General features: G+C 53.0%; 9 protein-coding genes and 2 non-coding genes across 11 annotated transcripts; 6 read left to right on the forward strand and 5 right to left on the reverse strand.

Annotated features, from left to right (window-relative positions):
- Window positions 1–66: 66 nt before the first annotated feature.
- BJ171DRAFT_474180 (ADP-ribosylation factor-like protein) lies at window positions 67–618 on the reverse strand (the record flags this gene model as incomplete). The annotated part of the gene is made up of 1 exon (XM_053108732.1): window positions 67–618. The coding sequence occupies one exon, from the start codon at window positions 616–618 to the stop codon at window positions 67–69; it is 552 nt and encodes a 183-aa protein (XP_052967776.1).
- A 784-nt stretch (window positions 619–1,402) lies between these two features.
- BJ171DRAFT_501204 (uncharacterized protein) lies at window positions 1,403–2,407 on the reverse strand. The gene has a single exon (XM_053110657.1). The coding sequence runs from the start codon at window positions 2,373–2,375 to the stop codon at window positions 1,668–1,670; it is 708 nt and encodes a 235-aa protein (XP_052967777.1). The 5' UTR covers window positions 2,376–2,407; the 3' UTR covers window positions 1,403–1,667.
- A 1,209-nt stretch (window positions 2,408–3,616) lies between these two features.
- Window positions 3,617–9,902, forward strand: BJ171DRAFT_598350 (uncharacterized protein; the record flags this gene model as incomplete). Its single annotated transcript, XM_053114836.1, has 14 exons — window positions 3,617–3,628; window positions 3,785–3,979; window positions 5,129–5,335; window positions 5,430–5,518; window positions 5,672–5,728; window positions 5,807–5,898; window positions 6,030–6,244; window positions 6,374–6,479; window positions 6,657–6,699; window positions 7,022–7,253; window positions 7,357–7,521; window positions 7,755–7,805; window positions 7,959–8,129; window positions 8,823–9,902. 14 exons carry the CDS (start codon window positions 3,617–3,619, stop codon window positions 9,900–9,902), a joined length of 2,715 nt encoding a protein of 904 aa, XP_052967778.1.
- On the reverse strand, window positions 9,773–12,320 carry BJ171DRAFT_64991 (uncharacterized protein). Its single transcript, XM_053115800.1, has 8 exons — window positions 12,184–12,320; window positions 11,946–12,000; window positions 11,675–11,835; window positions 11,484–11,559; window positions 11,156–11,232; window positions 10,811–10,952; window positions 10,326–10,578; window positions 9,773–10,135 (listed from the first exon to the last, which is right to left on the reverse strand). Exons 1-8 carry the CDS (start codon window positions 12,236–12,238, stop codon window positions 9,998–10,000), a joined length of 957 nt encoding a protein of 318 aa, XP_052967779.1. The 5' UTR covers window positions 12,239–12,320; the 3' UTR covers window positions 9,773–9,997.
- Window positions 12,321–12,645: 325 nt separating this feature from the next.
- BJ171DRAFT_501208 (uncharacterized protein) lies at window positions 12,646–13,905 on the reverse strand. The gene is made up of 2 exons (XM_053110658.1): window positions 13,597–13,905; window positions 12,646–12,998 (listed from the first exon to the last, which is right to left on the reverse strand). The coding sequence occupies exons 1-2, from the start codon at window positions 13,845–13,847 to the stop codon at window positions 12,920–12,922; spliced, it is 330 nt and encodes a 109-aa protein (XP_052967780.1). The 5' UTR covers window positions 13,848–13,905; the 3' UTR covers window positions 12,646–12,919.
- A 184-nt stretch (window positions 13,906–14,089) lies between these two features.
- BJ171DRAFT_501210 (uncharacterized protein) lies at window positions 14,090–15,492 on the reverse strand. Its single transcript, XM_053110659.1, has 3 exons — window positions 15,098–15,492; window positions 14,568–14,612; window positions 14,090–14,415 (listed from the first exon to the last, which is right to left on the reverse strand). The coding sequence occupies exons 1-2, from the start codon at window positions 15,442–15,444 to the stop codon at window positions 14,582–14,584; spliced, it is 378 nt and encodes a 125-aa protein (XP_052967781.1). The 5' UTR covers window positions 15,445–15,492; the 3' UTR covers window positions 14,090–14,415; window positions 14,568–14,581.
- A 258-nt stretch (window positions 15,493–15,750) lies between these two features.
- Window positions 15,751–20,479, forward strand: BJ171DRAFT_598353 (adaptin N terminal region-domain-containing protein). The gene is made up of 15 exons (XM_053114837.1): window positions 15,751–15,910; window positions 16,061–16,263; window positions 16,446–16,604; window positions 16,729–17,069; window positions 17,262–17,389; window positions 17,483–17,661; window positions 17,762–18,014; window positions 18,177–18,417; window positions 18,494–18,591; window positions 18,717–18,851; window positions 19,019–19,308; window positions 19,420–19,615; window positions 19,727–19,818; window positions 19,888–20,026; window positions 20,113–20,479. The coding sequence occupies exons 1-15, from the start codon at window positions 15,877–15,879 to the stop codon at window positions 20,346–20,348; spliced, it is 2,724 nt and encodes a 907-aa protein (XP_052967782.1). The 5' UTR covers window positions 15,751–15,876; the 3' UTR covers window positions 20,349–20,479.
- A 255-nt stretch (window positions 20,480–20,734) lies between these two features.
- Window positions 20,735–21,553, forward strand: BJ171DRAFT_501215 (secE/sec61-gamma protein). Its single transcript, XM_053110660.1, has 3 exons — window positions 20,735–20,918; window positions 21,020–21,122; window positions 21,357–21,553. The coding sequence occupies exons 1-3, from the start codon at window positions 20,795–20,797 to the stop codon at window positions 21,370–21,372; spliced, it is 243 nt and encodes an 80-aa protein (XP_052967783.1). The 5' UTR covers window positions 20,735–20,794; the 3' UTR covers window positions 21,373–21,553.
- Window positions 21,554–21,824: 271 nt separating this feature from the next.
- On the forward strand, window positions 21,825–23,615 carry BJ171DRAFT_501216 (ubiquitin-conjugating enzyme/RWD-like protein). The gene is made up of 6 exons (XM_053110661.1): window positions 21,825–21,971; window positions 22,104–22,174; window positions 22,254–22,517; window positions 22,805–22,838; window positions 22,922–23,090; window positions 23,251–23,615. Exons 1-6 carry the CDS (start codon window positions 21,880–21,882, stop codon window positions 23,365–23,367), a joined length of 747 nt encoding a protein of 248 aa, XP_052967784.1. The 5' UTR covers window positions 21,825–21,879; the 3' UTR covers window positions 23,368–23,615.
- Window positions 23,616–23,957: 342 nt separating this feature from the next.
- On the forward strand, window positions 23,958–24,041 carry BJ171DRAFT_t115. Its single transcript has one exon. It is a non-coding gene; the product is annotated as a tRNA-Tyr (tRNA).
- A 5-nt stretch (window positions 24,042–24,046) lies between these two features.
- Window positions 24,047–24,119, forward strand: BJ171DRAFT_t116. The gene has a single exon. It is a non-coding gene; the product is annotated as a tRNA-Thr (tRNA).
- Window positions 24,120–24,795: the final 676 nt, after the last annotated feature.

Consider the following 24,795-nt stretch of genomic DNA (forward strand, 5'->3'; position numbering starts at 1 on the left):
ATGATAAGGGAACCGCTATCACTCCGAGTGGCGGGTGGGGCAACATCGTGGGATCTATCGACAGGCTTATTTCTGGCTGCCAACGTAGTTGGCTAGCCATTCCATTGCTTCTGTTAAGCCCTCGCCGGTTTTTGCAGAGCATTTGAGGATCGTCCAGGTCCTATTTTTCAAATCAGTCAGGGCGAGGTGCTCGGAGATTTCAGCGACACTTCGTGCACCTTCGAGGTCCTGCTTATTGGCAAGGACTATCAGCGCCGAGCTCTTGAGCTCGTCCTCAGCCAACATATTGACAAGTTCAGTCTTGGCACAGGCGATTCGGTCAGGCTCCCTATCGGCAGAGTCGAGCACGTAGATGATGGCATCGGTGTTGGCGTAGTAGCATCTCCAGTAAGGTCGAATCGAGGTTTGTCCGCCCAAGTCCCAGACTTGGAATTTGATGTTGTTGAATTGGACCGTTTCAACATTGAAGCCGATCGTCGGAATCGTGGTGACCACCTCGCCAAGCTGTAGGCGGTACAGAATCGTGGTTTTACCGGCTCCGTCGAGGCCCAGGATCAAAACCCGAACCTCTCGGTTGACGTTCCAGAGCTTGGCAATCATCGAATAAATGGCGCCCATCTTGCCTTGCTGGTTTTGGATGCACGGAAAGCTGTGCCATCGAGTAGATAGCGCAGGCAGAATTGTCCAGGTTGTCGATGGATAGACAGCCAGATCGTGGAAAGAGCAGAAACAGAAAGGCAGAGCGGATTGCACAGTGAGTCGAGGTTGCAACGCACGAACAGGGGGTTGGAACAGGGGCTCGTCCGGCCCAGGTGCTTGGCCGTTAGGAATCAGCGGTCTCGAAAACGAGCAGGGACTGCTGGGGACGAGATTTGGGAGGGCAACAGTATGCGCCTGGCTGCTCAGACAGGACATTGCCCACTAGGCAGCGAGGACGAGGATCCATCCGGCAAGGATGGTTGTCGACGGCGTCGTTGAATGAGAGCATGGCGCTTGATGACGCCTTTGCTCGGATGAGACGCAGGCCGCCGACTAGATATCGGCCAGCGGCCAATAGGCCAATAGGCGAGGAAGGGCAGAGAAGAGCGAGGGACGGCGCCGGCTGTGATGGGTGTAGAAAGTGGCGAAAGCAGCGGAATCATGGGTGCTGGGCAGAAAGCCGATGCCACTTACGGAGAAGCGAGCGGTCTGGAGCCGAATAGCGATGGCCGGCGAGCAGGAAAGGCAGCAGGAGGAGGATGGGGGCGGATGAGATCGGGGCAAAGGCGTTTGGCACAACCAGCGGCAATCCCCCTGTGGGCTGGGATGCAGGCGACCGGGCCGCTCTGCCCACCCAACACATCCGCGGGGCTGCGGCCTTTCGATTCCCAGACCGACCCACACCATCAGACCAACAAACGAGGGGGGGGGGGCACTGAGCCTCACTCGGCGGGTGCTGTACTTTTTTTTTTTGGCATCCGTTCAGATATCAACCATCGTGTTCTCGATGTTTGCCAATATATGCTCCTGCAGGCACCGTCGCAGGCACCGTCGCAGGCATCACAGGCATCGCAGGCATCATCCTCTTTTGAACATCGGCCTTGGCCGTGGTGATCATCCGTCCGAGCGAAACGACCCCGCTATGCTGTTTCTACTACAGGGCCTTGTGCAGAGCCCGGTGGCCGGAGCTAGTCTTTGCGCTGGCTCAAGGCCTTGCGGGTGTTCCGGAATCGCTCGATCTTGGATCCCAAAAAGTCGGTGACTTTGGCCATGGCATTGTACAGGGGCTCAATTCGCTGGAGATGGCGCTCGCTTGCTTCATCGACAACAACGCCCCGCCCGACACGATGAGGCGGAATCACCCCTGAAACGATCTTGATCTTCTGGCTGTTTGAGATGCTGTGGAAAGCTGGCCCAACGATATTGGCGTGCTGCAACATCCCTGAGAAACGTAGCTGTTGCCTGACTGCCTCGGCCTGGGCTTGGATGGCCGGATCGCTTTGGTCGCAAACAAAGATCTGCGCTATAGCATCGGCTCCACAGAGGCTCTGCAGACGAGAAAACGACTCCCGAAGCCCAGGGTCTCGCTCGATGCATTGGAGCAGCTTCTTTTCGTTTTCGGGACTCGTAAGCAGGTAATCGTACAGGCTACGAATGTCGGCCAGTCGGATCTCGGGGCTCGAGGGTGTGCTGCTGAGGCGGTTGAAGAGCTGGATTGGCCTCCAGGCCGGAAGAGCATAAGTGCGAGCCGCACGGCCCAAGCCTGTGAGCAAACGTGCTGATGTTCTTGAGCACCAGATCATGCTTCGGTTTGGGGTTGACGGCGGTGGATTTGGCCGCCACGGCTCAGCATTTCCAAAACGAACGAGACACCCCCGATCACATCGAGGTCGCATCGCATGTCATTGCCGGGAATCGACCCGTCGTTTGCGCCACGTGACAATTCCTCGGAGAATATGCTTCACTTGCGATTACTTGGGGTGCCGAGGCGAGCGATTGACCTGAGCGCTTCACCCGGGTCAGGTCGACCGTACCCAACGCCGCACAAAATGGACGATGCCTCCACGGATGCGTTGTTTGCACGCAGGTGGAGGAGCATGCAGGAGTTGGGCCATGAAGACGCCGCAACGTCACAGCGGTTGCTGCCTCGTGCAACGACGGCTTCGGGAATGCTGGAGCGATCCACAAAATCCGTCACATTTGCACCCTGTGTGCAGGTCACGAATGCCCAACAGAAGCAACGGTTCAGCCTAAGATCCATGGTAGCACCCTCAAGTGCTCCACCAAAACTCTCCCGTCGATCGTCAGCCAATGTGGGTTATATTCCCAGAGCAGCACGCTAATGTACTCACAAGCAATGATAGCTTACCAGTTGGCGGTTCGACAGTCCATTCAGCGAAGTCTCCTGAACGATATTGATATTTCCTCCACTGGGGCAGCCGACTGGCCCAGTGGACCAAGCCGTGATCCTTCAAAGGATCACAATCCCATCTGCGCTGCGCTGGCACCGCAAACATCAAGTATACAGATATCCTACCGTAAGAGTGTGCTTGACCCACATGCAGAGCGGATCAAACTAGGAGTGGTATAGCATTCTCAGGAACTCCAAAAAGCTAAGAAGCTCATTGGACAAATGACAGGCCCGCAGGCTTTGTCTGCTCATCGTACAGCAAGTGCTTCATCCGGAAGGTCGAGTCTCAGGGTAAGGCAGTGCCAGGGCAGTTACAAGGTCGTGTGAACACGACAAGCGCAAGTGACGATGGACAAGAAATCCCATTATCCGGTTGGCAGACTCTCCAGCGAGATCCTACTTTCTCGGACCGAAGCTCAGAGCTCCGCGTCCTTATGGTCCTGAGCCGCACACTCCACGTTGTCTGATTTGAAGAGCATATATCATTTCCTCAACTATAGAACTTGAGTCGGCCACACACATGCGATGCTACAGTCGTGCGGCCAAGAGCACCCGTATCCACTGCGCCAGTCCGAAGGAGGCCAAGCACGGGCATTCTGAAAGTGGCGCACATCTATCCTGAACAAGCGCATTCAAGGCATGGGCGCTTCCGAGATACCTCTGGTGCCGAAGAATGCGTACCCCTTGCGCAAGTATGTGTTATGAGGCCGGCAGGACAGATCATCAATGGAGGAGGATGTAGTCGAAGCATGGCCAATCGCCGTCGTGGGCAGGCGAGTGGTGCGATCCAAAGGTGGCCAGAACGTAGAGTGATGGTGCTTGATACAGATTTTGTTCATCGTGGTGACAAAGTATCAGATGACCAAGCCGACAGAACCATATGTTCTCCCACAGGGTGTTTATCACTTGATTGAGCACGGCATCTACCCAACAAGTGCGGATTTTTCCAAAACCTTGAGGAGTCACGAGCTCCTCCAGTTCCGGCAAAAGTACCTTCACCCGCACTCAGAGCAATTCGATGTGGTCTTCGAGAAGGGACTCGATGTCTCGTATAGACCCAGTTTGAAGTTCCAGCCGAAGGAGCCTGAGGTAAATGCTGGCGTGGTGCTCGGCCGGCGAACAGGCCATCTATGCCTATTCGGGGGGAGGGCGACTCGATGATTGATAAACACTGGCCTGGGTTTGAAACAATGTTATCCTTTCACATGGAATCGATAGCCCCCAAGGCCGCCCGTACCTCTCTTTCCCAGGCCTCAATTTGTGCGCATCCCACCGGCTGGAAGCCCAATTGTAACCCCAGTCATCGAAAGCGACTCAACGCTAAAGTTTGCTCTTAGTGGAGGTTTGTAAGCGTGTGTTTATGAGGATGTTTCGTATCAAGAGTGCGCAAGATACAAAAGCGGGTGCATTCGACTCGGATCACATGCGATGGTGGGCGATCGTTCTGTGCTGCGGATGGTGCATGTCGGATGGCACAAGTCAATCACCTGTGACTATCCGGCAGCCAGAGATAGTCTCGTTGCCGCTAAACTGGCTCCTACTGTGACTAAGCGCCGTATGTTTTCATAATCAGTCGGCATATGTGATTCCAGGCTAGCTACCCCCATACGCAGCCGTCCGGTATCGGCACTGAAGCCACCACGGTCTTCCATCATGGCCAGGTCGGAGAGAGAAAGTGTCAAGTACTCTTCTTTTGTGATCTCCATGGGAATGGCTGTCTCCAGCTCGCCACAATATCGTTACTTTGTGGAGTATACCAAATCATTTTCTACCCCAGAATCGATTCGAGCCGTATTAGACAAACTGGAAGATCTTTGCAAAGACTATGCACGTGAGTAATCGCAGGCAAGCACGAAGCGGTGGACGGTGCATATGCACACACGGCTGAGCATACATGGACCAGAGTGATATGGCGTGAGACAGCGTTCGATGCACGCTGATCTTTGTTGCAGTTCAATGGGTAGAAATAGGAATATTTCAGGTGGAGCGATTGCTGCGTCGACCAATATTATGCCCGCTCTTAAGAAGGGAACTCATCGATTGCATCATCAACAAAGAGGAGGTATGCTCGATTCCCTATGGGCTTGACAATAACCTCGTAGACGACCGCTGTTTGTTCACGGCGCAGCCATGCGGCCCAAATTACAGTTGAATCAGAGGTCGCATGATGCCACTTGACTTGAGGGTTGGCACAATATGAAGCCGGCACTGATACAAAACATCACCCCATACATTCAGGTGCTCGCATGCATTCGTCTTCCGGGTCAACGCTACAAGGGGCGCTGCGGTCGCCAGGCCGCAGCAGCAAAGATTGCATCTGTCTTGAAAAGGCACATGATTCGCAAGATTCACTTGGATGTCATCCGACACATCCGTGCGGCTGAGTTGTTTATGTTTTATTGGAGGAGAAAAAAGAAGCGACTGATATTGGACTCAATAGGACAGGTAGCGTCAAAATATGCTGCGGTCGGCGAACCGGATGACGACAGTTCCAGGGAGCATGCAACCAAATTCACCGTTACCATGCACTTGACTGTAGCAACGGATATCAAACTATCATCAAGAGTGTCTGCAGCTCGCCGATAATCTTCGAGCGCAATGGGCGTCAGACTATGAGTCGAATAACAGGTAGAGACTCAATATCATCAAATGTGGCGGCCCTGAATCGCGAACATATCCGATTTCCTAGCTTTCGGGAACTCGGATACCGTACTCAGCTACTTGGTTCTGTGCTATTCATCACCACAGGATTGCAATCCACCTGCCTTCTGTTACAAACAGAAGCTATAGATCAAAGTTTGACTTCGTCGCACCCTTCCAAAGGATGCAGTGTGGAAGGTATGCTTGTTGAGAATACCAAGACGCTCGTAACAAAAATTCGCTGGAGAACCGACCGACTTTTATGCATGGTGATAGGCTTCTGGATCTAGTTGATCCCCGCATCAGCGTTATATATGTTTCACCAGTACTGGATGAGACCCAAATGAAGGAAATTGAAGATGTACTCGGTAATTGTAGTCGTCATCGGCGGCTTTAGAATGGCTTCACACTGAAGATATGCGTATCTGGATTCCATGGGTTCCATTGGTACACTGCCCTGACCCGGCACATCACTGAAGCGTCCATATCCATCCGCCAGCTGGACACTGTCTAGATTATGCAGATCTGCAGGCCCAAGGAAGATTGCACATAATTGTTCCGGAAAATGCACGGTTCTTTACCCCCAATTCTTCGCTGACAGCTATGCTCCTGATGAGTCCGCTCGCGGTACAGAAAATCCGAGATTTAACTCAAGACCAGAAGGCATACATAGTGCCAGGAGTCATGGGGACGGCAGATATAGAGCTTAGTGCAGTAAGTTCTGGCGATGGATAGATTTACATGGTCGACTTGGTCCTTGCAACTGATGATCCCTAATGTGAGATAAAAATGGGAGACTTGCTCCAAATATGACCTAGTGAGCATCCATTTCGCCACTCGCAGATCTTGAAGGTGCCGCTGTTGGCCTCAACCCTGGCCATGGAGCTGTTCACTTCGAAAACAAAACAGCGGATGATGCTTCGTGGGGCCCCAGTAAACCTGGCGCCGGGTGAGTAGAAAAGGTTGGATCTATCGCCAATCATGATGGCCGATACAGCCATAATGAGCAAACGATTGTCACAATCCCCGGGCTGTCGTGAACAACACATCTCACAAGCAGAGGTAATAACCGAGAACTGCATGGCTAACGCGCACGCCGATGTGTTTCATCTCCGGACCCACAAAGCCATTGTTGCTCCAAACTCCCTCAAGGAACTTTGCTACGACATGTCTGTATTGGTATCACAAAACCCACAAATCACCAGGTGGATATTCAAAATGGATGGATCTATGCAGAGTCGAGGAATAGCGTATATAGGTGAGTTCGTTATACCACTAAGCTGACCAGGCGGTAACGCACTCGGTCCCGCCAGAGCAGTGGTTGCTTCAACCCGGCACGAGCGCCATCTCTTGAACGTTGGTGCATCGTTTATCACTGGCCGCAGTTCCTGGAGCTCATTTATAGTCATAAAATGGCATTTTTGCATCCACGACTCTGACAGATACAAAGCATATCCAGTCGAAAGAGGGCACGTTTCTTCTGGCGACCAGATCGACGACTACTCAAGTTCTCGAGGGCCTTTCGTCTCACGTGGTTGTTTCAGCCCCAAACATCTACCGATCCTGGTCACATTACTTTACGGCCTTTATGAAATCGGGAGGAATAGTCGAGGCCACTCCGCCGCTCGGACAAGGCGTCGATGGCAAGAATATGCGCTATCCTATTGTCCACGTTATGATCTGTCCCTCAGGACAGGTGCAAGTTCTCGGAAATCAGGATCAAGTATGCGAATTCCGGAATGGCGACTGGGGTCAGGCTGCTGGCGATTGGAAGGGTATATTGGTTGCGTATGAGGTGTCTGAATGGGATTGTACCACTACTCTAGATTACCGTGGGTGTCTACAAGAACTGGGGAGCCCTCATTCCACAGCAGACCTGCTTCATGGCCGACTTGGAAGACGCCGCTGTATCCTTGGGAAGATATTGCTTTGAAAAGGGCCTTTTTGGATACTTTTCCTTCAAGTTTGCAGCATGGGACAATCCGTCTGTGGTAGGAATCGCCATTTGTTGCTCAGTGCAACGAGTTGATACTGGGGCACGCAAGCCCACTTGACTTACTATTCTGGCTTTGGTCAACGCTTCCACACGCCAAAGGACTGTCGAACCATTTGGTGCATCGGCTTTGATCCGTACTACTCATTCCCCCTGGTTCAACACCAGAACGCACTTTTGGCCGCTGGATGTACAACAAAGCACGGGCTCATATATTTCAACCGCAATCAGGGGCGCCGTCTAAACCTTCGATATATCAGCCGCGTGCCTTTTGTTGATATGGTGAGCCGAGCGCGGCGATTTCGACCCCACTCGGTCGTGCAAATCGACAACTCTATTTGCCAGGATGGTTATTGTGAACGATTGCAGAGACTCGGAGTCTCAGACTGTTGTGTGCACAACCGACATTTGACGGATACCCACGCCCCCTGCCAGACACAAGTCAAGGTGGACTCCAAGACAGATGATATCAGAGAGGATACCCCGGACCTGGAAGAGCGGGCGATATTGGTCACGAATTCGGTTGCGCACCCCGAGATGAGATTCATGGATGACCCTTCAATCAATACCATTTGTCTGGACTCTGGCCTGTCCTTTGACAGAAAGGTTGGTCTCGCAGTAACGGACCCCGTCGATGCGATGAGACAGCAGCTTCAAACCTGCCAGCCCCTCAGGCCACAATCGCTAAAGCTTGTCTGACTCCCTTTCAGTGGAGGCTTGGCTGGTATTTTTCAAAACTCGACAAATATTGTCCCCAGAGACTCCCGATATTGTAAGAGGCCGAATATGAACGACAGCACATCCCAATGGCGCGAGGCGTGAGATGCTCATCTAACAGATACAATATTCAGGTGCTGCGCATCAGACCCAGTGTCGGCGATAGAGCAGTTTCTCAATAGCCTGGTGGTGATTTGCCGCCGGATCGGAATTCGGAGCACAGCATCCGCAGGGAACATTGAGGTAAATATTGGGTGGACAGGTGTCTCGGTACAGGAGACATGACTAGATCGGCCTGCTCCAACTCAATCGAATCAATCATCGTAAATAACTAAGGAAATCTCAACGGCACTGAGCGAAGAGTTGATTCGCCTTCGCCATACAATTTCACTTGGAGACCGAAGACATAATATCAAGCCGGTACAATGGCAACGCAAAGAGGTTGCTGAAGACCTTGGGAGCACTAAAGAGACCAGCCCTGGCGTGGGATCCATCCGACGATGTTTGTCGATTGGGCAGCATGTAACTGTGCCCGAAGACTATTTGCCGAGTCGGAGGCGATCGACCGGGTCGGTCATTCAGGCCACCCTCACCGTTGAGAGCATTCGTGGTGTTCTGACGCTTGACGCCGACGACATGCCAAGCAATCACTTCAACCGGCTGGAGGAGATGGTGGAGCAGGTTATGGATCTCCCAGACTCTCGCATGTTTCACCTCGAGGAATTTCAGCATACAGACGACGCCTCAAGCAAGGACAGCGAGATTCCGAGTGAATGTCTCGAGCGGCTTCCTTTCAAGATCACCAACAATACTCCAAAGTACCTCCGGCAGGCAATTCCCGCACCGCCTCAGTGTGATCCGGTCACTGCACAGCTGGTTAACGAACATGTGCCTTCGACGCTTCTCCCTCGAATGTATGCCACTTATGGCCACGAGGAAGAAAAAATCGAGTCCATGTTCCCAGAATGGTATCGGGCTGAAAATCGTGTGAAGCGAGGCTTGTCAACCGAGGAGTATCTCCGGCTGATGGAACTAGAGCTCAACAAGAAAGAGGAAGAGGCAAGGCTGGTACTACAGAGAGAGCTGGAGAAGCTGAAGTTGGCCGAAGATGAGGCCAAGAGCTCGCTGGTCTTTGGAGGCGGCGCTCCGCCGGGCGTTTCGGATTTCATGAGGGCTCGAAAGCTGCATCGGAAGCCCAATCCACTAAATGCGAAAGATACGAAGCGTCTCAAGGAGAGCCTGTTGCTTGGAGGGGAGCTGACAGAAGAAGACCTCGCCGATCTAGAGGACGAAATCGGAGACGTGATCAACACCCTGCAGGTGGGATGGGCCACATTCACAAGAGCCGTCGGAAAGGCAGAACCTAGTGCCAGTGCCTCTGCTGAGGGCCAACAGCCACCAGGCTCATCAACTCCGTCATCCACATCGGACCAAGATCTTTCTCGGGTTGCGGACCAAGTCAACGCAGTCGAGCAAGAGCCGGGATCTGAGCAAATAACGATCAACGATCAGCAGATCCAGCAGATCCAAGACTCGCTGCTTCGCCGTCGAGCGCGAAGGAAGGCCATCCTTCGAAATATGGCCATCCCGGTTGGACAGGGCCCACGAGGCTTTTTTATTGCTCAAGTTGTTGCCGAGCTGTACACCGAAATTGCGCAATGAATGCGGCTGCAGCGACTTTGCTGCATATTGTTCAGTCTTGGCCAATCCTCGGGCACGTTGGTGTGTTGCTGGGTTGGATCGGCCAGGAGGGGCACCTATATCCCCCCACCGATCCGTCGGGACGTTTGTGGCTGAGAGCCGCCTCCGAGGAGTGATCTCATAATCTCCTCAAATGGATTGGATTGCCGTTTTGGGCCCAAGTCAAAGTAAATGGCCGCAATTTTGTCGACATACTGTGGATCGATCCAAATCGAATTAGAACGAATGTAGACAAGCACACGTAGAGGTTTAACCTGTGCAATCAGAAAGAGAGACGGGTACGACCAAACTCGGACGGACGGGAGAGGTGTCTAGCGATCGGGAGATGGTACTTGGCCCATACTCTGCATTGGGTTTGACAGGAGATAGGAGCTATATACCCACCACAGTGAACGCGGGATCCACTTGCAGGAGGTCCTGGTACTTTGCACGGATACGAAGGAACTCGCTCGAGGCGCTGACAGACCTCTCCACGGCCATAAGAATAAACTTGATAAAGTTGATGAGGGGAGAGCGGTGCAGTTGAATCGACACAGAGTCGGCATCTACTTTGGCACCCTGGGGCTCGGAGTTAAGTTTCTGGAGATAAGAGTCCAGAGCAGACGAAGCTGAGGAGGGTTTGTTCACTGCCAATAAGCTGTGGGCGTGCAGTGTGCAGTGAGGTTGGAATACCATCAATGCACATAGTTATAGGATGCAGGCGCGGAGTTACGTCAGTCGATACAGCATCAGATATTTGGATGAAAGGCGCACTGTGGGGAATGCAATTGGGATAGTTCAATTGGAGCCGCAGAATGGGCACCAGGGGCGGCAGAGAACGATGGGTATCGAAGGGGACGTGGATTTGCGCTGTTGCTGCTGCCACCTACGCCAGAGCCGTTCGTGCAATGGGATATGCTGGATCCAGATGGGTGTCGAGTTGAGACCATTCCGCAGCCATGTATCCGGCTGCCTTTGCACTTTCCAAAGGGCCTTGAAGGAAGTGGTGTTCAGCGTCATAATAGTAGCGTTCTGTCGTTGGTACATGGGTTCGTTGGTTCGTTGGTTCATGAGCGCATTGGTTCATGAGCGCATTGGTTCATGAGTGCATTGGTTCATGAGTGAATTGGTGAATTGGTGAGTCAGCTCAGCTTCGTCCAGAACGTGGTTGAAGGCAATCTGATTCTCAGCTAGTCTTCAATTCCAGCGCTCGGATTTATGCATAGTGTTCCTACCTCGATAGAAGCGCAATCCAAATACATGGTGAAGAACTGGGTCGCCTGTTGCAGGAGCCCCGGCCTTGGTCGACCATCTAGGGTTGGGCCACAAATCGATATTCAATAGCTACATCATCGCTTCGTTTGCCGTCACTCTATAGCATACAGTTGGTTCAAACACAGTCGAGCCGCTCCGGTTGTCTGGGAAGACGTGAACAGAGGGGAGGCCGCGAATGTCCTTGGGATTGCCAGGTGCGGTCCGAAACGACCGGGATCACTCTGGAATCGAGCACGGGACATGCAAACTGAGGAGGACAGTGGATCGAGCTGCAGCAGGGTTTCTTACTTGAGAGACGACTTGATAAAATCTTTCAGCTTGGGCTCGTCCACTGGAAAGCCGTCAAATAACTCCACCAGGAGCGCTTCGGCAGTCGAAGGGAACGTGGAGCCTTGCCTTTAAAATCTATAAACACCACAGCTGGCTCTACAAACGGACTACGAAAAGGCCACATTCGGCTAATCGATCTCAAAGTCTACCTCGGTTTTGGTCATTGAGCTCGAAGCCTTGGCCGTCGTAGATCTCCAAGAGGCGGTTGCATAGATCCAGGGCGCTGCCAAACTCCCGCACTGCCTGAAGGTTGAGTGCTCCAGAATGAACCAGTCGGACAGCTTCTTGGACCTTTCTCTGCTTCAAGTACCTGAAAAGCCGAGACATCAGAGCGACCCCAGGATTGACAAGGCGACGTGCACTCCGGATCTTGACCGAGGTGCTGAGATGCCTATGTTGCGCGCCGAGCGACAAGCATACCTCTGGCAGATTGAATTGTACATTTGATGGGCCTCGTAGTAATTGCCATCTTCGACTATGTAGCGAGCAAGATGCGGAAGTAGGTGAAAAATTAGCTCCGAGGATCAAGAGGATCAAGATGATCAGGGGATCAGGGTGTTCGAGAGGAGCAAGGAGATCGAGGGGACCAGGCCGATCGCAGGTGTCCAGGCATCTAAAGCGGACAACTATCGACGCCAAGGGCAGCCGATTGCGGTACCTGATTTCTGGAGCTTGCTGAGGGTCTTCTCGACGCCGCTGTTCACAGAGGCCATTTTGCAGCTCAGCCGGTCCGAGAGTTGCAACGATCAGGTGTGTGCTGGAGAAAGAACCAGCCAGGCGGCGGAGGAGGCGGCCTGGGATTTTGCAGCGGGCGTGGCGATTGGATGGGCGTGACAACAGCGAACGAGGACGACTCTTCGATGGTGATGGTCATGGCCTACAGTCGATGCACCGCAGGTCGAGCGACAGCCGCCAATGTCCGATTCACGCATTTCGTGCGATGAGAGCGGCCGTCGATATGCGTGTCGAATTCTCGACAGGCCCATCCCCATGCACCTGGCCGCTGGCTTGCTGCACTCAAATGAGGTGCATCCATTTCACAGCAAAGACGGCTCCGTCATCGGACGCGAAGGCATTAACGAGCCATACTCTCCACACGATTCTCCACGACGAGAGGCAATTTGGTCTGGAATGGCTGCGTTTATGCAGAAAGGCTTGATGCTTACTCCATTGCCAAGTATGGCAGCATGCTTCCCAAGCCACACAGTCAATCGAGGTCTCAGTCTCATGGAATAGGTGATCGACAGCGAAGGCGTAGAGGCATGGTCGATGGCGTCTCTATTCCCACTCAATGATGACAGAGATCACCAGGAAATATCGGCAAGCGCCCGGTGCTTCTTGAACAGGCCATTATCGGCATTTGCGAGTGTATGCCGATGAAAATTACGGGCAAATTAGTTCTGTCTGAACTCAAGGGCCTTGAGCTTCTCAGCCTTCTCAGCAGCAGCGACCTTCTCCGACTCGGGGATGTAGCTATGTCAAATCGAAAGGAATGGAAGCAGTAGCCACGGATCAGCTTTGGCACAATGAAAGACTGCAAGGCAAGGCTGTGTCCTCGAGCCGTCGAACAACCACACCAAGGCTGGTCATAAAAGCGATTCCTCGGCCAAGTCCTGGTCGGGGAATTATGGACAGGCACAACAGTGGCTTCGCTGCATCTGCCGGTCGATCCCAAATGACCGATCCATCGTCGTCCAGTGCAAATCTTTGTATGGTTCTTGGCAGTAATAATCGTCTCAAACGTGGCGCACAGCGACTGTGACACTTCGGCGCTTCTCTCTTCGTGACGAACAACCCAGGTCCAGCCACGATGGCGGATGGACCAAGGCGATCACAACCATGCCTTGACTACAAATTGACGAATTGGCCCCCCGGGCAGAGTGTTTGCGGTCGCGCCACGAGAGCTTGGGTGGTTGCCCGCAGGCAGACTCGAGTGGATCAGGGATGGTAACCACCATCGGAGGCCGCTTCGGGACGAGAGCGACAGGCCATCCAGTCCTAGTTGCTGCTTGTTGTCAAGACTGCCGGGAGCAGGCATTCCCCAAGACGGAGGACAGGCTGGGCAACTTACGGAATCCAGAGGAAGTAGTAAAGGACACCAATCCATCCGATAACGGGGTAGATGAGACGGTATCTGTACTTGACGTAGCAGGCGTCCCAGATTTGGCCCAGGGTTGTGGAATCGGTGAACTCGACCTTGGGCACGAACTTTTTCAAGTTATCGCTGGCAAAGACCGAGTTGCTGTTGTGTCGGACCGAGCCGGCGCGGGCAGCAGGAGTGAGAGCCGAGAAGCGGCGGGCGACAGAGCCAAGGCGGAACATGGTTGCTATATCTCGCAGGTTCTCGAACGGGATGATGCGGCGAGGCCAGAGGCGGGTGGTCTTGCTTTGGGGGTTTTGCCTGGCTGGCAGCGAGGCGCGGATGCGAAAAAGAGGGAGAAGCGAGAGCAGGGAGCTAATTGATTTCATTCGACCGAATGAATTGGCTGTGTGGGTGCTGCGCATCGCCAAAGGCGGGCCAGCCCGCCCGGTTTTATGACAAGCGTGCTGCGGATGGCCATCGTCTCGGCGACAACCAGGCCGTCGATGGCCTCGGCCGATCAGCAGGACTTGCCCCCTGCGTTCTCTCATAAGCGATGGCATCAAAGCTTTGCTTTGCCGTGAGCCAGCCTGAACTGCACATATATACTTTGGCAATCAACGATGGGTCGAAAGGCAAACCAGATCGAAGCATGCCCTCATAAATGCTCAAATTGACGGATCTAAACACAAGGGCCATTCAGGGGCTCATGCCGATGTTATATGGAATCCGCATGTATTTGGCGGGGTCCAGGTCACAGAGACGCAGGCCTCCGCTCCAAACTGCTGCTTTTAAAGAACAGGTGGGATCCTGATTACCGACAGGGAACAGAGAGAGAGAGATGCGGCGGATCTCGAGTCAGCGCGGGAGGCCGGTGCCGTCGTCGAGCAATCGAAATCGTATGTCCGCTTGCCAATACAGCCGGTGAGGTGTGCAGTCACCGCCATCAGAAATCACCATACCTCAGTCCAGACCATTAGTGGAATTCGAAGCGGGGGTGGTAGTGTCTGTATGGGTGGCCGCGCGGCGAAACAGAACAGAGCATTTGGGCCTTGTCAGCGATTTCATAGGAAAGGCAGCGAGTCTCGATTGCATTCCTTGCGGGATGACATGTCAGCCCATAAATCGGCTCGGCGACGCCCGCGCCAAGACATCGACCGACGCTTTGGGTATTATGCTCGGACGACCCTGCCGTTCCCGTGACGGTCAACGGACAAGGGCAATTGTTCTCGACAGGAGGATGGCCCCACGACACAATCCTCTGTCCTCCTTTGGCTTGATCGATCCGCCAGAGCCAAGTCCGAGTCCCGAGCAATCGAGTGGCCGATTGCGACGATATGCGACTTGATGTGATCCCAAGATCGCTGCATCTCATGATATGCTGGCGGCTCCCATGGCTCCCATGGCTCGGTCCAGCTCGACAACACATATACACGCCGGCATGGTGCCTGTCCATCGATTGCGCTATCTGCCCGGAACAGCGGGTACGTACCCTCCCTTGTAGTATGAGATGTAGAAGCCCACGGGGACCATCAGGCCAATGAAGTGCAAGACGGGAACGAACGAGTCCTTGGCGATGTAGTTCTCGTAGTAGCGTCCCCAGAAGGTCTTGGCAGCAGACGCCTGCTTGGGTCCCTTGGGAATGTTCTGGTAGAAAGACTTCATCTTGTTGAAGAGCTCGGGGTGAGCCTGAGGGTAGCTGGACTGGAGCCGGCCCAGCTCCTTCAGGGAGGAGATGTTGGGGGGGAAGATGGACTTGTTTCTACGGGCAACGACGAAGCGAACAGTTCTCGCGAGAGTGCTGGGGGCCCGGCGGATGGGCTGACCAAGGAAAGCCATTTTGACGACGCTTCTGTCGAAACACGGAGGGCCGAACGAAGACGAAAGGCAAGCCGGGCATCGAGGCACGCATTTTTTTGCACTTTTCGTGAGCGCGCTCTCGCTGCGGTCTCGGCCAGACCGAGAAGCTGCCGAGCCGCCGCTCTCGCCGTGCCCTCTGGCAACAAGCCTGTGCTCGCTGGGGGCCCAAAAGCGCGTCGCCAACGATGAATTCATTAGCGGGCCAATTAATTGCTGTGGCGAGTGCCCGAGCCGATTGGCCCAAGAGGCGAGAGGACCGAGAGCCTGCCGAGAGCCTGCCGAGAGCCTGCCGACGAGACCGGCTGCCTCCCTGGCGAGCCAACACCCGCCATCTCGGGCAGCTCGGTCGCCGGAATCTTGTCTCGCGCTTGCTGTTTCAGCCGCTCGGATTGATACTGTCGATCGGCCACCATGCTCAACTCATTCAAGAAGGACGAAGACTCTGGTATGCCCCATGGCTTCCGGAAAGCGAGGCAGATGATGGATCCCGACCAGCACGGCGAGCTGGCGGGCCGACTGAATAATGATCCGCACCAGCCCAGGGGTCGGCCCGAGGAGAATGTCATTGACGACTATATTTCTAACTGTGAAACAGGCGACGCTGGGGTCTTCTACAACATTGACAAGAGCGTTGTACTACAAGAGGCTCGAGCATTCAATGTCACGCCTATCAACCCCCGAAAGTGTCGGCTGATCTTGACCAAGATTGTATACTTGCTCTATCAATCCGAGACCTTCGCCACCAATGAAGCAACAGAGGCATTCTTTTCGATCACAAAGCTGTTCCAGTCGAACGACGTAAGCGCGTTGCATCCATAGCAGCACTTTGCGAAAGCAACGATGAGATAATCGGCCCAAGATTGGCATTTGCGTGCCATGAGTTTCATCGCAAGTAAGCCAGGAGCATAGCCTTCTGATGTTACGACGATCTTGATTCGAACATTGCTCCATCCATCCAAACCAAATTTGTACTGCTCCAGATCGCACTGCGTCAGATGGTTTATCTTTTGATCAAAGAACTCTCCAAAATTGCCGAGAACACATTCATCATCACATCGAGCCTGACCAAGGACATGACCGCCAAAACAGATGTGATATATAGGGCCAACTCGATTCGAGCCCTGTGCAAAATTACCGACGTAGGAGACACAGTCATATTGAAGCTTTGCTGCCCGCCGAGAGCGATCGAAACCGTGTGCATCTGTTCACCGCCACCAACTCTATGATTATGTCACACTGTATGATCCAAATGGCATCTCACAGGCATCCATGCTGCAAGGCATCGAGCGCTTCCTGAAGCAAGCGATTGTTGACAAGAGCCCCAGTGTCTCGAGCGCCGCCCTCGTCTCTGCGCACCACATCTTTGGAATCAGTAAGGAGGTTGTCAAGCGATGGGCAAACGAAGTTCAAGAGGCCATCAATAGCAAGGGTATCATTACCCAGTATCATGCCCTCGGCCTCATGTATCAGATCCGACAGCACGATCGTATGGCCGTTATCAAGCTGATCCGCAACTACTCCAAGGGACTTTTGCGCTCGCCTTATGCGTACTGCATGTTAATCCGATACATTGCCAAGGTCATGGAGGACGACGATGCTGATCGGTAGGCCGCATGACCAGTTGACTGAACCGCTCGAACACATTGGACCTTTTGGCTTCTTCCACCTCTCCTGGCATCGACAACCACCTGTATGATGCCGTTGGGGGTAAGCTCGCCTCGGAAAGGCAGGATAGCCGAGAGTGGATCTTGCTCACATCAACGATCCGGTTTTGCTGTGATCTGGCCTACATATAGGTCCGCTATGTATGAGCTGCTGGAAAACTTTCTGCGTCACAAGAACGAAATGGTGATATATGAAGCCGCCCGAGCCATCTGTGGACTGAAGGACGTTAGCAACAAGGAGCTTTTCCCGGCTGTTGCTGGTAGGCAGCGCTTGATGCCAATGTACCGGCAGCCTGGCGGTGGGCAAAGAGTTGTTTGACATGATATAACCCCCTTCCAACCCCAACTACCAGCGCTCCAACTCATGCTCTCAAATCACAAGTCCACCCTGTGCTTTGCGGCCATTCGAACTTTGAGCAAGCTGGCCATGACCAACCCCGTTGCTGTCAGTCCATGCAATCTCGACATGGAGAACCTCATTGTAAACTCGAACAGAAGCATTGCCACGTTTGCTATCACAACCCTTTTAAAGGTCTGTTTTGCTAGGCTTGCTGCGTAGTTACCCGAGCGATATATCGGCTATACACTGTCCACCGTTTGCGTAACTGACGAAGTTGCTATCGCTATCGCAGACCGGAAACGAAGCCAGCGTGGATCGTCTCATGAAGCAAATCACGGGGTTCATGTCTGAGATCTCGGACGAATTCAAGATCATCGTCATCGACGCTGTACGATCCCTCTGCCTCAAGTTTCCGACAAAGCAGCAGCTAATGCTCAACTTTTTGGCCAATGCCTTGCGCGAAGAAGGCGGATACGAGTACAAGCGCGGCATTGTGGAGGCAATCTTTGATATCATTTACCACATTCCTGAGTCCAAAGAACATGGTGAGCTGATCATTTCACAAGTCTTACCATGCTCGCCCGCCGTGGGGTACTATGCACCTACATCATACATGGGCCTCGAACTTGTGCTTCATGGATCAAGCACCTGTCTGATGCACAAGCTGATGCGTCCTGCTCCCGCCCCCTCCCATTTTTTTTTCTCAGCTTTGTCCCATCTGTGCGAGTTTATCGAAGATTGTGAGTTCACCAAGCTGGCTGTCCGTATTCTCCACCTCTTGGGATCGGAGGGTCCAAAGACATCACAGCCCTCAAAGTGTATCCGCTACATCTACAACCGAGTCATTCTTGAAAACGCGACTGTCCGTGTAGCCGCTGTGTCTGCTCTGGTCAAGTTTGCGATCCACTGCGGGGATTTGACCGAGCGCATCAAAGTTCTCCTGACGAGGTAATCCTGTCCTTCTGTGCTCTACGCGGGCAAGTACTGTTTTTAAACAGAAGCTGACACCACCCATGTCATCTAGATGCCTGGATGATGTCGATGACGAAGTTCGCGATCGAGCGTCCATGGCCCTACGCCTTCTCGACGATTCCGAGCTTTCCAAGCGTTACCTGGATAACGGTAAGGCAACTCTCGGGCTACGTGCTCACGTCGACTTTTCGAGATCCAGTCTCGTTGAAATGCCTGTGCGGCTATCTTACCAGCATTCTGTTGGAATCCAACGTCATGGCCATCATTGGATCTAGAGTCGACCTTCTCCCTTGCGTCCTTGGAACGTAGTTTGCATCACTACGTGCAATCTCCGTCAGAGCACTCGAAGCCATTCGATATTCAATCCATTCCAGTCATATCGAAGGAGCAGGAGAAGGCAGAGCGTGCCCGTAAGGATGATACCGACGCTGCAGTGCGCCACCCGCGACTGGGCGAGCGATCAGGGGGCGTCGGAAATGCTCCGGTTGCGGCGATTGGAATGCCTGTCGGCAATATCCCATTTGGCTTGCTGCTGACAATCCAACCTACTTTCTTTCCGCAACCCTTCGCTCCACAGGAGCTAAATCGGCCGCTATTCAAGACGCCGGCATCACGGGCCTTGTATCGAGCTCTGGCGCGAGCTCGTTCCCGTCTTCCTCGGGTGCTCAGAGAGCAGTTCAGGCGACGGCGGCCAGCGGCCAGCCGGATCCACAAACGGCATACGCTGAAGCCATGGAGAAGATTCCTCAGCTGTCGCATCTCGGTCTTTTGCTCAAGAGCTCCTCGGTGACTGAGTTGACAGAATCAGAGACCGAGTATCTGGTTGCCTGTGTTCGACATGTTTTCCCCAAACATTTGGTGTTCGAGGTAAGACTTTTTTTTTGTCGAAATTTACTATGATAAGGCGACGCTTTCTTGCGTCTTGCCGCCTGCTCGACCGTCTGCGTATCGAAGCTGATCAATCCGTTTCGATTTTAGTTTCAATGTCGCAATACTTTGAACGATATTTTGCTTGAAAACGTCCACATCCAAATGAATCTGGAAGCAACTGAGGATGAGGAAGCCATTGCTCTCCTCCAGTACGAGCTCTCGATTCCAATCGATAGATTGCCGTATGACACACCTGGATCAATCTACGTGGTTTACCGCCGACCAGACAACATCTGCCCCACCGGTATGTCGAAATTCTCGCGCGGAACGGGCGTGTGAATTGGTCATGGCAAGACATGGGTCATGACGGCAAGACTTGGATCATAACGGCGTCCCTGCATGGATGATTGCGTAGCATCCTTTTCGAACGTCCTCAAGTTTATTGTGAAAGACTGCGATCCTGCTACCGGCGAACCTGACGAAGAGGGCTATGAAGACGAATATCCTGTAAGTCTGCACTACCGAACGCACCCAGGGCTCGGTAAGCGGCTACTAACGACCGGGTACTTTCATCAGCTCGATGACGTCCAGTTGAGTATTGCGGACTATATGATTCCCAACTATGTCCCAGAGTTCCGCAAGGCCTGGGAAGGGCTTGGAAAGGAGGCCGAAGCAGTGGAGACATATTCGCTCACTGCCGTCAGCAGCATTCAAGGTAAAATGAAGACGTATAGGACGCAACATGTCTTGATTTTGCGACTCGCAGCTCACACACCTCCACTCCAAACTTGTTTCGCCCAGCTGCTGTATCGAACGTGATACAGTCCCTGGGAATGTGCGCCTGCGAAAATACGGGAACTGTCAAAGACAAGGCGGCAACACATGGCCTGTTGATTGCAGGAACGTTTGTCGGAGGTGTTCCGGTTTTAGCCCGCTGCAGAATGGCTCTTGATGGGGCATCTGGAGTCACCCTGGAAATCGGCGTGCGTAGCGCAAGCGCTGAAGTCAGCCAGAGAGTCGCTAATGCCATCAGCTAAATGCTGCGAATGACATCCGAGTCCCGGCGTCGGCGTGGTGGAAACGGTGAGCCCTCATTCAGACATCGGACGGAGTTGTGGGTCGAAAAGACAACTGCGAATACAAATACAGCTAGTATACAGATCGACATTGCCTAACGGTGCCATTTCAGCCGAGCAGCAACTGCCCCTCGGTATCCAGATTGCCCGGCATCTGCGGCCCGTTGGAATCGAAGACATTCGGATGAAGGGTTGGGCATCACGGAGCCGGGCTGTCCTGGGCAGCCAGGGTGACACAGCCGTCCGCCAATCATCGCGCGCCACACCGATCCCGGCTGGAGCCGGCTGCAGCCGGCGCGGTTGTGTCGTCCAAATCAGGGCGGTGCAAAAAAACACGAATCTCGACCGCATCTGCAATCCCCTGTCTCCTCATCCCTCACCTTCCTCGATCCACCCACACCACCAGCATGGCCGACGCTCAACCCTCCTCTGCCGTCTCGGAAAACCTGTCCGAAGTAATGGAAGGTCCCCAGCAGTTTGCCAAGGACAGCATCCAGTTCATGAACCGATGCACAAAGCCCGATCGCCGAGGTGGGTCTCCGTTAACCCCCTTTCTCCATGGCGATCTGCTCAATGGCAAGACGAAAAGGCACCCATTTCATTAACGAGGGAATCACCATCGATCCTTCTAGAGTTCATCCAGATTTCCAGGGCCGTTGCCATTGGATTCCTCCTCATGGGCTTTATTGGATTTTTTGTCAAGCTGATCCATATTCCCATCAACAACATCATTGTGTATGTATCAGGTTTGTTCAACCATCGCTTGTTTGCTCTCCTCTCTATTGTTAAAACCCTTGCTACATTCATTACCGCGGAATTCCTGCGAACCCTTGTACTTTTTCAACCGTGATGACTGGTGCCGATCCCGCTGGAGGCTCATGATGGTCGCCAGCCGCAACTTCGTGCCTTGTGACGTCCGTTCGCCTCCCATGATTCATGCTAATGTTCGTTCCAATCCTCGGCCTGCAGCGGTGGCGCCAAGTAATTGCGCAAGAAAGCCATCAAACCTTACACTCCAACGACGCCGCCCATCCAGGGCCCTCTCTGTGGCAAATTTCACCCTCTCGCCCTTCACAAATCCTCATGGTCGGGTCACTGCGGTTATGAGTATGATAGATTGGATCAATAAACTGTTGACGGATACCATCCTAGCAGGTTTAACTTTATCAATCGACCTGCCTGGTTCATGCCGAAAGGATGGCGTCGAACGGACAGGTCTGTCGCCGCAGATCGATCAATGGGGCTGTGAAATTTTCGAACCTCCAGGCGCACAGTGTGAGTGCAGACCTTGCCCAGGCCATCTGAGAGAGCCACTCTTGATGGTGGCATCGGATGTGGACAAGCGATCCGTGACCCCGATGGCAGATCGCAGGGTGGGGCACGAGGGTGGCAAGACAATCAGACCTCGAGCGCCAGTCCGGCCAGTCCAGTTCCGATCTTGGTGCCAACCGCCCCACCCGCCAGCACCTCTCGCTCGCATCTTGCCACCGCCATGTCCATCCCCGAAGTACCAAAGCCAACCAGCGCACATGAACTTGAGTTTTACTCCAACCACTTTCGCAAATATGAGCTCCTTATTGAATAGTACGGAACTCGGCTCGCTGGGCAATGCATCGAGGCATTTTGCACTCCTGGGGCCTGCCGAAAACGTTCGACTTATCATTCAAATCTCTGGGCTCATGTTGGGCGACCTCGTCCCGCATTTCCAACACACAGCAAGAATCTCCGAGAGCCCGAGCACTGCCCGACAGGAGTCTATGTGATGCCCTCTATCGACAACATATACGGTCAGGCATGGTCCCGCAAGCAGGCTGTTCCACTGGTTTCGGCTGTTGACAATGCGACGACCCGATCTTTCCCAAACAGAGTGGTACGGGGTCATCTTTATCCACAGAGGATACTACAAAGAAGGTGTTTTCAAGTTTTTCATCGAGATCCCTGAGCAGTACCCGTACGCCCCTCCAAGGGTCGAGTTCATCACATCGCTATTCCATCCGCTTGTCTCGAAAGATGGCCGATTCTCCTTGGACCAGCAGTTTGCCACCTGGCGCCCCCGAATCGACAACATTTGTCACATACTGCACTATATCAAAAACTCGTTCAAGGATGCGGTGCTGCAAAACTTGCAAGGTAGCTTCTGGCTATAGATCCTGTGAATCGTGCAGTGGGCGTTGAGAGCACACTTGGCAGTGGTGTGGAGTTATGGTGCCCGCAAGGATAATGTTGGCGACCTCAATCACCCCACAACGACGGCCAAATGACGCACCAGCACCGATAGCCTTTGGGCATCAGCGAGCAGCATTCGGCCATCCTAAAAATTGATGGGAGTCCGGCGATTGTGGCTCGGGGTGATTTATCAAGCACCATACTCCGCAATCGGCTGGACGTGATCTCTGACATATCGATTCAATCATCAGAGGAATACTGCTTGAACAAGGAGGCATATAGAACGTGAGTTCAGTGTCGGGGCTTCGCGTTGAATATCCGCTGATATGATGCGATAATTCTCGAGCGACACTAATGATTTGTCTTAGATATGTGCGTGATCGACATGCCTTTGTGAAGCTGGCGGCCCAAGTCGCTCAGGCGTCTTCCTCTGAAAAATCTGTCTATGAGCGGATAGAGGGAAGTACCCTCAACTTTTCATACATGACTGACGACGAGGCAGAGACGCTAAGACTCAAGCTCATCACCAACCAAGGAGTAAGCGCAGTCTTTATGAGCCCTCTGAGTGTCTGGCTTTTCGCATGTCAATGAGCTCTATGCATTTCCAACTGGCGAGGATGACGCAGACTTGACGATGAGTGAAGTGGTGTTCTGCATGGCACATTAATCTGATACTTTTGGATATTTGAAATCCTAGGCGGTGAGTCTACCCTCGGCTTCTCCAGCGGGAGGACAGAGCGTCTTTGACAAAATCACAACAAACATCAACTACTTTTTCACGGGGCATCCAGAGAATGGGCATGGAGGCTTGTAAGGCGGAGACCTGCCGAGGAGCAAAAGCCGACGTGATTCCTGTAGTCGTCACTCGATAGCATTTACACATTGGGAACCATTGCCTTATTTTCTTCCAGTTTATTGCTTTTTGTTTCATTCTTGGAGAATGTTGATGGATGCTCGCCAAAAGATATTGGGTCTCATGATCGTCCCGAATTCAGGAGGGATGATGGGGAAAGACGAGAGTGATGTGGGGGGGGGGAAATCCATGTGCAATTTTGATACAATGTGCTTGGAGTCGGCGATTGTCGAGGATGGTTCGACCATAGTGCTTACCTCTCTGCTATACTCGATCCAAGAACACAGTGAAGGTATTTTTGTTGCGAATGTTGACCTCTTGATGGGAAACCCAACAGTGGAATGAGGAAAGGAGAATTTACTTGGAGCAGGTGTGGTCATGTCAGGTCTGAGAGCTGTCGGCAGGTAATGATGCAACAAAGAAACAACACTCATGTCGTGAAAGGGACAAAGTATATGTAGATATGAGTGTGGTGGAGAGAGTGGGAAATCTGGATTTCGGATATGGATCATAAAAACTTTATATAATGGAAAAGTTTAATCCGCCACAAGCCGACGGTAGCTCAGTTGGTAGTAGCATCAGACTGTAGTGAATGAGCAATCTGAGGGTCCCCGGTTCGACTCCGGGTCGTCGGATTCGAGCCTTCTTGGCTCAGTTGGCAGAGCGTCTGCCTAGTAAGCAGAAGGTCACCAGTTCAATTCTGGTAGAAGGCATTTTTTTGGGTTTGGGTGGAAGGGTTTGATGGTCTATGGAATGGAATCAAAGTCAAAAGTGTGTTTCCCCCCCTTCGGAAGCAGAGTGACGTCGACTGGATGGTGGTCGGGATCCGTGACGGAGAACCCAGTGAAACATAATAGGTTGAAGGAGATTTATTCAATGTTCAAAACATGGGTCGAAGATCCCCGTCAAAAGTTCCCCCCCCCTCTCGTCCTGGAGTTCGGGCCGAGGGTCATTTATGTTTTGGACTGGGAAGAAACGGAGGGGGCGGACTCTGGTCGAGGAGTGTGTCGGAGCGTGGGAAGTGATATAATTAATGGCGCGATGGTGGACATGTTGCAGGCATGACGCGAGTGGTCTCCCGCGTCATGTTCACAAGTGGGTCAACCCCTCACTTCCCCCCCAAGAAAACCGTGCTGAGGTCGACGTTGGCACGATTTTACTGACTCGCTTGGTGTTCTTGGAGAGCCGTCGCCAGTGTCTCACCCTCTGGAAGATTCGGGTGAGACTCGGAGTACTCCACGACGCTTTCGAGTGCATTATCAAGCAGGAGCTCAAGTGGTTCCCAAGAGTTCCAGCTGGGATCGTAACCTTGCCACTTGACGAGGAATTGATGTCGTCGGGTTGGCTTCTTGTATCTCTTGTTGATCTTGTGGGCGAGGAGGATTTCGA

Source organism: Polychytrium aggregatum, assembly GCF_025602895.1.
Source record: "Polychytrium aggregatum strain JEL109 chromosome Unknown BJ171scaffold_14, whole genome shotgun sequence".
In the NCBI taxonomy this organism is placed as follows: domain Eukaryota; kingdom Fungi; phylum Chytridiomycota; class Chytridiomycetes; order Polychytriales; genus Polychytrium; species Polychytrium aggregatum.